This window comes from Solanum dulcamara, chromosome 9, assembly GCF_947179165.1.
Source record: "Solanum dulcamara chromosome 9, daSolDulc1.2, whole genome shotgun sequence".
NCBI classification, from domain to species: Eukaryota; Viridiplantae; Streptophyta; class Magnoliopsida; order Solanales; family Solanaceae; genus Solanum; species Solanum dulcamara.
The window spans coordinates 4,605,141-4,616,148 of record NC_077245.1 but is presented as its reverse complement, the minus strand read 5'-3'; the positions used below and the strand labels follow the sequence as shown (position 1 = coordinate 4,616,148).

Sequence of the window (11,008 nt, the reverse complement as noted above, 5' to 3'; positions counted from 1 at the left end):
ACAGAAGAGAGAAAGTAATATTTTGTACGTGTATTTTTCATTCAATGCCAAAGTGTGACATTTATAGAGAAGAAAAGGAGGCAGGCCAGTAGTAGTGAACAATTTGCCCACTTTTAGTGGCCCCACATAGGTAAAATAATTGAGTGCAAGCGGACAACCATCCACTTGATTTCTAACACTTTGATCACTTATAGTGTTTGTACAAGATTAATGAATTATTTCTCCTAATGTTACTTATTTGAGAAATTGTCTTACATCATCCAATCTTTTAGTCGAAACAAATTAAAGATGGTAAAAGTATAAATGGAAAGATTGTACCAATGTTCTTGAAATCATCTCCTCATTTTTCATATGCTACTCCATCATCTCAAATTATCTATCGTGATTTTTAAAAATAATTATTTTAAATTATTTATTATTTTAAAAATTCAAGACAAAATTAATTATTTTTTTCGATTTTATCCTTAGTAATGATTCTTTCTAAGAACTACGAACACATCAATAGATTAGAGTAAATATTTAATGAGGTTAAAATAGCCAAAACACCGTCCTTATTAATATTTTCTTAAGAGGCGTGTAAAAAAAACACGATAGATAATTTGAGACATAGGAATCCATTCCGGAAGATGATAAATGCAATGAATCTATACTGTTATAAGTTTAATTCACCCGCTACTTTGTTTTTCTTCTATGTTTAGATTTCACCATTTTAAAAGTAAACAATGTAATAAACCTTTTGCTACTATTGTATTATAGAGTATCAATAGCAATTCGATATTTAATTCCTTTAGTTGTTTTAAAAAGAAAATATTAAAGTTATGCATTTCATTCACCCATTACTAATGGAAGTGATTAAGTGCACCCACTAAAAAAAGGAAGTAAAATAATGTTATAATTAGCATTGTACATATAGTACATGTGCATATTCCAATCCTCCTAAACAAAACTTATAATTGTATTATATTTGTTTGCTTATTTCAATTTCACCTCCAAAGAGGGTCATTACAACATGTCTAGGAACAAAAGTGATGAAATAGTTTTGATCTTAACATTTCTTTTACTTGTCTCAAACTTATTTTGGTTAATGAGTCCAAAAAGAGTAACGAAATGTAACACTACTAGTAGAGACAAGAAAAATGTACAAATTTTCTTATTAGCAGGGCAGAGCAACATGTCAGGACGCGGTGGAATTAGTAGAAAGGTTGTTGGAGGAAATGTAACCGAAGTGTGGGATGGTTTCGTGCCTCAAGAATGTAAACCAAATCGTAAAATTATACGATTTAACGTAGCTCAAAAATGGGAAGAAGCACACGAGCCTCTAAATTATGGGATCGATTGTTTAGCGAGTTGTGGACTTGGCCCTGGAATGGCATTTGCTAATGAAATACTTAAAAAAGACACAAATTTTGGGGTGATTGGTTTAGTACCTTGTGCTAGAGGAGGAACTGGTTTGTATAGATGGATTCGTGGGTCTTATGCTTATGATGATTTAATTAAAAGAGCAAAATTTGCTTTAAAAGATGGAGGAAAAATTAGGGGGTTATTATGGTATCATGGTGAGGGTGATATAAGAACAAATATTGGATCAAGTTCGTACAAGACCAAATTTGAGAGATTTGTTCGTGATTTGCGTAGTGATTTGAATGCTCCTAACCTTCCAATTTTATTGGTAAACATCTTTCTTATTTTAATTTTTTGATGATACGTATGTTAATATGATGTTTGATTAAAGATTTGTGATTTTTTTTAGTTTTTTTTTTTGTTATATTGGGGGATCGTGGAAGGAGAAAAAGGGGAAGGGTGAGAAATTAGAATTGAACTCACACATGTTGCATGGAAGACTTCCCAATAGGTATTATCATAAGCAGATTTATATCATTCAATAACTTTATCCAAAGACACTATATTTGTGTTAACAAAATTCACTTGATATGTATAAATAATTTATTCTAAATCTATTAAGTTATTCATCCTAAAATTTATAAACTTAAAATTCTAAATCTATCTCTGAATACTACTAGATTATCAACCTTGGTGGTGATTTATAATATGATGATTTGTGTTTTAACTCAAGCTTTAAAGTTTGTGGAACATTTGAAAGTTCACCTTATTATGAACTTTTTCTTTAATGCAATATTGTTTTAAGGATTTAAGTTATATACACATGATGTCTAATTATTTTAATCCTATTAGTTGTGTTGTTTGAATAATGATGATTGGTTAGTTACTTGTGATAACTTTATGAGTCACTTATTTGTGCCTTAATATTTTTTATAACGTCAGCGTATAGATTTTATATTCATTTTATAAATTATATAACAGGCCGTTCTACCATACCCGAAAAAACCATTTGAAGGGCCATATATAGAAGTGGTGAGAGCAGCTCAATTGGGAATTAACATCTCAAATGTGATAAAGTTTGATGCTGAGGGACTTGAAATTGGTTCAGATGGCATTCATCTAACTACCCCAGCACAAATTAAACTAGGCCATATGTTTGCTCATGCTTTTTTTAGCCTAAGCAATTTCACATCTTTTAGTTTCTACAAGTTTTTTCCTTCTAATATATTCTCTTAGATTTTTCTGTTGATGCTTGTATAACTAGGTCATATATGAGCTTTCATACCATTTTCATATGTAAAATGAGTTTGTTTTTAATTTTATTGATTTCTTATTAATGATTGATATTCACATTCATCAGTTGTCAATTTTTTCGTAATGGTATCTTGTTTAAATTACAGAGGAAAAGGACGATTGTTTGGTTAATCATAGAAATAGCAAATTAATTAACAATGATATGTAGTTATGTACATTAAGTTTAAATTATGTATCGATTGATGTTAATATTAATCAGGAGAGTAACGCCAATTGCAAGTACCAATAAACTTAAAAGTTTCATTTCGACGAAAGAAATTCCGTCTTTCTTTTGCTTCACATAAAATTGAGATAATCATTAAATCAATCGACAATTGCTACACTTTTAAATATAATCTATGATTTGAAGAAAATGTATTGTAGGAAGCGTTTTCCCACAGAAGAAATAAGTGAAATAGAAAAAAAAAAAAGGAAGAATCATTACACATTTTTACGGAGCATAAATGTACTCAAAATTATATAAATGTATTTCGAAATTATTGAAGTACGTATTTCATAGTCAAATTTCTATTTCTTGACTAAAAAAGTCAAATTAATCGCTTGGTCTCCCCCAATTGTGAAGGAAAGATAAAACTGAACATAAATAATAATATCAAGACGCAATCAGAAAAAAATATTTTTAAAGAATCTTCAAAGATGACCAGGAAAAGTGATTTTTGATATATTTAGCTCAATAAGACAACAATTAGATATGTCTAGAGTGAAGCAAATCGATGTGCAAACAATTTTTGAGCAAATGGAAAACACAACCATGAAGAGGCTTTGATGCTCTGGAATAATATTTTTAAAGACATGAAGTATTTCTTCTTCTAACCGATTTAAGTTGTGTTGTTTGTGAATAATTTTAAAATCTTTATTTAATCCCATCTTTTACCGTATTAAAAATAGATAACTTCCTCATGTTCAATAAATATACATACTAGAAGATGTTAAATTCAATGAATCCATCGTAGCATTATGCTTAATATTTCCTTCGACATGATTGTAAAGATTTCATTATTTCTTTTCTGTCTTTAGCTTTTTAAAGAAAGTATTCAGGCTATGCATTTCATTCACTCATTATTGAAGGAAGTGATGAAATCAAGTGCACTCACTACAAAAAAAAAAAAAAGGAAGTAAAATAATTTAAGATTTTGCATTATACATGGAACGTGGGCATAATTACATTAATCCTCCTAAACAAAGAAAAATAGAAAATGAAAGTTATTTTCTCCTCAATTATTTAAAACAAAAAGAGCACCGTTTCTTTGGTTTATTCCAAGTTTACCTCCAAAGAGAGTAACTACCAATATGTTGAAGCACAAAAATGATGAAATTATTTTGATCTTAACATTTCTTTTACTTGTCTCAAACTTATTTTGGTTGATGAGTCAAAAGAAAGTGAAGGAATGTAAGACTACTAGTAGTGGCAAGAAAAATGTACAAATATTCCTATTAGCAGGGCAAAGCAACATGGCAGGACGCGGTGGAGTGATAAGAAAAATTGTTGGAGGAAATGTTACCAAAGTTTGGAATGGCTTCGTGCCTAAAGAATGTAAACCAAATCGTAAAATTATACGATTTAACGTAGCTCAAATATGGGAAGAGGCACACGAGCCTCTAAATTATGGGATCGATTGTTTAGCGAGTTGTGGACTTGGCCCTGGAATGGCATTTGCTAATGAAATACTTAAAAAAGACACAAATTTTGGTGTAATTGGTTTAGTACCTTGTGCTAGAGGAGGAACTAGTTTGTATAAATGGATTCGTGGGTCGTATGCTTATGATGAATTGGTTAAAAGAGCAAAATTTTCTGAAAAAGATGGAGGAATTATTAGGGGGTTATTGTGGTATCATGGTGAAAGTGATGTAAAAGGAGGAAATGGATTCAAAGATTATAAGATCAATTTGGAGAAATTCATTCATGATTTGCGTAGTGATTTGAATTCTCCTAATCTCCCCATTTTACAGGTAATTCTTATTTTTAATGTCTCTTCAAGTATGATTGTTATAGACAAAATAGAATAGTTAACTCAAAAGACTAGTCAATTAGGACAATGGGCACATAACACATGCTCTGCTCGGGGTCGTGGCTTCGACCATTGATCGGTCTGACTCTAATATTAATGTTATAAACCTATTAGTATTTGTCTTTTTTATCAGAGAGAATTGGCACATGACACTAATTCATTCTCTTTTTCATTGACTAAGCACGTCAAAAAAAATTAATTCAATCTTTGATTGTTATGATCGTGTTGAATTGTGTGACAATTTCATTTAAGAGCTTAAATTAATCTATATAGTAAATTTTTATTCACTTTGTTATTCAAATTCAATTATATGACAGGTTGTCCTACCATATCCTAAAAAGCCATTTAAAGGGCCATATATAGAAGAAGTGAGAGCAGCCCAATTGGCAATCAACATCTCAAATGTAATAAAGATTGATGCTAAGGGACTTGAAATAGGTCCAGATGGCATTCATCTCACTACTACAGCACAAGTTCAACTTGGTCATATGTTTGCTGATGCTTTTTTTAGCCTGAATAATTTTACATCGTCGAATACCTATAAGTTTCTTTAAGTTTTTCCCTTCTAATATATTTTCTTAGATCTTTTTGCTAATACTTGTATTTTTCTTTTTAAAAAGAACTCTCTTACCACGTTCATAAATGTTATATCTGCTAAACGTTTGGCTATATTCCAAATTTTTTTTCCTTTTCAAATTGTATATGCAAATTAACTTTAATAGTTCGAAAAGAGAATTTATCGTTACACAGAGTTTTTTTTTGATAAATCGAATGTCCCTAATATATATATATATAGCCAAGTTAGGCATCTCTGATAAAGGCAATAGCTCAACTAAATGATTTCACGATACGAATCCAGATAAACTCAACTAAACAAACATAATCAAAAAAATTATTGAATGACGCAGAAACCTAATTACATGTACAGTACAATTTGAACTTTAAATCAATCGACTTCCAATTCTCCAAACGCCTACTAAATTGACCTTAACTACTCAATTTGTGACAGGTTCATTCATACGTGTCAAATTTTGCAGAAGATATTAGTAGTGACCAATTGTACCTAGCCATTACAAGACTTTAACACATACAACGTGTCCCTTCCTAATAGAGTTGTCGGCCATTTCTCTTTATCCTTTTGATCTCATCAATCATAAACTTAGCTTGTATTGTACCTACAATTTATACATTCGTAAAATTAGAACACCACACTCAAGCTAAAACTCATATTGAAAAAAAATATGGACACCTCAAAGGTTACAAAAACATCAACAAACTCTGTTTTTATCATACTTTCTAGTGTGTTTTTGATTAATATGTTGTTGTTGTTGTTGTTACAGGGGAAAGAAGAGATTTATAATGTGGATGCTACAAATTACATGACATCAGCAGGACATGAAGAAGAAGAGCCACAAAAAGAGAATGTAAAAATCACACATGTGCCTCTTACTTATGAGAAACGCGGCACTGGTGATTCTATGGCTGCTAAAGTTGCTGAAAAAATTGAGTCTGCTAAGGAAACTGCTACTGGCGGCGGCACAGCGGACCACAACAAAAAAGATTGAGACAAACTTTTCCCCTGTTTTTGTTTGAATTCTTGTAACTATGTGTTTGTAATTATAATGTAAAATACAACACGAATAAGGTTTTTGTCCTAGTTCTTGTACTAGTAATGGTAGACTTTGTATAGTGTTTCAACTTGTTTTAATTACCGTCGCTTCAACTTGTTTTAATGTTTTGATTGCAAGTATCCTGTGTTCAAATAGAGTAATAAGTCTGTTTTTGAGAAATTTAATATGTGGAATTTTAAGACCGTTAGAATGATGACAGTATCTCAAATGTCAATAATTTGTGTCCAATACAATTTCAACTCCAAATCAATTTAAAGTTGAACCTCCAATTCTCCAAATGCATACCTAATTAAACCCAACACTAAATTTAAGCCGACATTGTGCAGATGCTTTAGGTTAAACTTTCATCCTAGTTTACTATAGTGGAGAAGGCATTTCATTCTCACGTGATAAAACGTTAAAACTAGGAATAACAATTGAGTGGGTTGAGTCAAATTTGGATAGGTCATAATATGAGTAAAGACAATAATTGGATCAAAATTCAATCCAACTCAAATTAGTTCGGGTTAAAACCGGTTGAGTCAAAATGACTTAGGTAATGAGTTATATAACGGATTAAAATTTAATCCAACTCAATTTTTACTAAGTTTAATTATTTTATTTGTTCTTTTAAATTATTTTAACACCTCATAAAATTAGTTTTTTCTTTATTATGGCTTTATATAACATATCAAATTGGAAAAAAAAAATATTTTAACAAGATTTCTCATTAGCCAATTCGGATTACATATCGATCCAATTTTTTATGGGTTGAAATGGATTGAGCTAATGAATGGATGGGCCAATAATCATCCCAAACTTAAACGGTGTTATGTTGGAAAAAACGTTTTAAAATTAATTTCAACTTTTTAGTGAAAAATCAATTTTAGAAAATAAGAGTCGCCACTTAATTTTTTTTAAAGAAATTAAGAAAACTTAATTTAAAAGACCCTAACAGATTAAAGTCTTAAAAATTCAGAGAAAAAGGTACGGGTTTCTTATTTCCACTTTGAGAAGGTGTTAAGCATTCAAAGTGGTTGTTAACGCGCGGTTATCCGACGATTTGAAAAATTATTTGACTAACTTTTGAAAATATTAATTTAAAAGGAAACGAAGACTTTAAAATTATTATTTTTTTTTAGAAAAAATGATCAAACTTAAACATTGAAAATAATATATATGTGTATAAAAAAAATAAAAGTTTATCAAATAACTAAGTAAATGTAAAAAATCATTTAAAGAACAATTAACATGAATTCGTTTATTTTTAGGGTAATCTAATTAAGTTAAAACAAATTAAAATTAATATCTAAACAAAACAAAAATTACATAAGTAAATAAATTATTACATCCGAATCAATATAAATAAACCATAAATAATACATGAAAATATGGTTCGATACTTAGTTTCTGTACGCCTGAACTAAGCTGTTGGGCTAACTGCGTTTTGGGCCTTAAGCACAATTCCACAGTATATCGCGGTTGTATATACACTGTATATCAGACTATATATATGCTGTATATAGTGTATACGATATTATTTCTGTATACCACTTGTTTTTTCCATGTATCTGCTGTATATCACTGTATATCAGACTATATATAAACTGTATATCAGTGTATACAACATTGTTTTCTTACATATCGGACTGTATAGATGTTGTATATCAATGTATACGACACTATTTTCCACCTCTATTCCATGTATACAACTCAATATCAATATTCAAACCATGTATTTTAGCTTCCTTTCCATGTATCAACTTTCCAGCAATTCGAACAAGATGATGTGAGACTCAAACTCAATGATATGCAAGGATAGAGTCAAAAGATAGACTCGAATTGATATCACACGCACCAAAATAAAATTAAATAAAATTTACTCATTTTAAGTTAAACCAAAAAATATATCATGATATTTTAAGTTATCAAATTGATGGGCATCCTAGAAGTGACTAACAACATGCATATATGTAGACAAAGGAAAGGAAAGAAGAAATATTTTCAACTAACTAAAGAAGACTGATTTAATATATACGCTATACTAGCTCAAATTTTAAAGAAAAAATTAAATCAATTAGGTCATGAAAGTTCTAATTAAATAACAACTTTAAGCATATTTTTGTTATTTAAATCATGTTAAAAGAAAAAATTGAAAATATGAAAATCTATATTGTCAAAAAAAACTACTTGAAAAAATAATGAACAAAACTAAAAGCTTTCATGAAATAATCTTAACACATGATAGCTAATTAATCCTAACACATGCTAACTATAAGAAATTTCTATTATTAATCTAATTATTCTTAATACATGCTAACTAAAAAAACAAGACTACGAATCAACCAAATATAAATAATTAAATAAAATAAATCTGAGAAAACATTTACCTCTTTTCGGGCAGTGAGAATGAAGATGACGAGCGAAAGACAACCTCACCACCATCCAAAAGTTTGATGGACTCTAATCCACACACAAAAAAAAAAATTAGACTCGAACCGTCGTGGGTTCGATGTTATAAAAATATAGATTGAAAGTTAGAAATTTTCACAACATTTAGGTTGGGAACAAAAATCCAAAATCCTAGCCAAATTAAAAAAAATTCTAACTTTGGTGGCTAAAAACCTCTCAATTTTTTTCCTTTCTTAATGAGAATATGAGTCTTTATATAGGCTTCAAAAACTCTAAATTTTCATATATTTTCGATGTGGAGAAGTGCATTTTAGTTGTTTTTTTAATAAAAAAACTAAAAAATTCAGAAATACAAACTATAATTAAACTAACCTAACTAACATTGTATTTAGTTAAAAATAAAAAAAAATTGAGATGATTTTTGAATAACCACAAAAATAGTAATTAAAGATATAGTTATATATAAAAATATGTATATTATACTAAAAAAATTTAAAAAATAAAAACAGTTAAGAATAACATAAAAATATCTTTGTTTTTGTAAAAGTTAATTATTTAAAAAAAGTTTGAAATTCAAAGAAACTCGATAGTTAATTTACATTGTAGGAGGTCAAATTGGGTGTCAACAGTTGTCCCTTTCTTTGGATAGGATTGATAAAAGAGATCCTACTGATGGAATATCATCATCCGACCAAATGGATTTTCATTCGTCCTATCGATGGACACACACACTTATATCCTACCGATGAAACATCAATCTATATCCTATTAATGGACTAACATACATCCTACCAATGGAATATCATCATTCTACCAATGGATCTCCATCCGTCCTACCGATGGACACACACATTTATATCATACCGATGGAACATCAATCTATATTTTATCAATGGAGTAACATACATCCTACCGATGGAATATCATCATTCTACCAAATGGATCTTCATCCTTCCTACCGATGGACACACACATTTATATCCTACCGATAGAACATTAATCTATATCCTATCAATGAAGTAACATACATCCTACTGATAGAATATCATAATCCTACCGATGGAATATCATTATCCTACTAATGGATCTCCATTCGTCTTACCGATGGACACACACATTTATATCTTACCGATCGAACCTCAATCTATATCCTATTAATAGAGTAACATACATCATACCGATGGAATATCATCATCCTACCAATAGATCTCCATTCGTTCTATCGATGGACACACATATTTATATCCTACAGATGGAACATCAACATATATCCTACTAATGAATCATCGTTCTACCAATGAACCAATTTATATCCTATCAATAGAACAATATCGTCCTACCAATGGATCAACACATATATCCTATCAATAGGTCTTCATCCTTTCAATGAAACATCATCATTTGATCAATGGAGAATCATCATCCTATCAATAGAGCATCAATGGAATATCATCATCATATTAATGGAACATTATCATCCTATTGATGGAACATCATCATCATTATATTACATAATATTTATCCATTATCTACAATATAAAATCGAAGGAAATTGACGTCAAATGTTTCAAGAGATAAATATGCGCTGACATGTAACGACATTATGTCACGCCCCGAAAGGGTACCCTAGGCGTGGCCGGCACTCGAAGGCCATTTCTGACCTCCGAGCGAACCACCTAGTCCAGTCACAGATTCAATCAATCACATTCTCTTAGCGGATAACTCAATTAAAGAAAATACTATTCATATATAGGGACGAAGGCCAAACATTTACAACCCAACAAGGCAATAAAATAAGACTCCTCAAAATAATCATTCGACCTCCCCACACTCTAGTCTATGAAGCCTCTATCACAGTCTAAGAGGTGCCAATGACAAGTCCATGGCTACCAACAATCAAAGTAAAGGAAATGTCAACAAAACTGTACATGAAGGCTCAACATCCTCCGGAAACTAGGAGGACTCACCAGCTAGCTGAGAGTGTATGTGGATCTTCAACGGAGCGCCGGTTGATGACCTCTGGTACCTGTCTCTGCATCATGAAACGATGCAGGCCAAATGGCGTCAGTACATGGAATGTACGAGTATGTAAAATGGCCGAATACAACAAACATTAAGGAAGAATCAATCAACTCGGAAGCTCAACTCAAGAGGAATACCAACTCAATCAAATGTCCTAAGTCTAAACAAGAATATGATTTAGACGGGACCAATCGTATACAATTCCACTCATTCTGACTCAGAGTACTATCAAGACCTATTTGGGAGTTTCTCTTATCCGACAACCATCACTTATGAGCCAGTGAAAGTACAACAAATCGA

General features: G+C 30.6%; 2 protein-coding genes across 2 annotated transcripts; both read left to right on the top strand.

The window, feature by feature from the left end:
- The first annotated feature begins 1,009 nt into the window (after positions 1 to 1,009).
- Positions 1,010 to 2,577, top strand: LOC129902560 (probable carbohydrate esterase At4g34215). The gene is made up of 2 exons (XM_055977877.1): positions 1,010 to 1,669; positions 2,323 to 2,577. The coding sequence occupies exons 1-2, from the start codon at positions 1,010 to 1,012 to the stop codon at positions 2,575 to 2,577; spliced, it is 915 nt and encodes a 304-aa protein (XP_055833852.1).
- Positions 2,578 to 3,945: 1,368 nt separating this feature from the next.
- On the top strand, positions 3,946 to 5,218 carry LOC129902561 (probable carbohydrate esterase At4g34215). Its single transcript, XM_055977878.1, has 2 exons — positions 3,946 to 4,605; positions 4,982 to 5,218. Exons 1-2 carry the CDS (start codon positions 3,946 to 3,948, stop codon positions 5,216 to 5,218), a joined length of 897 nt encoding a protein of 298 aa, XP_055833853.1.
- Positions 5,219 to 11,008: the final 5,790 nt, after the last annotated feature.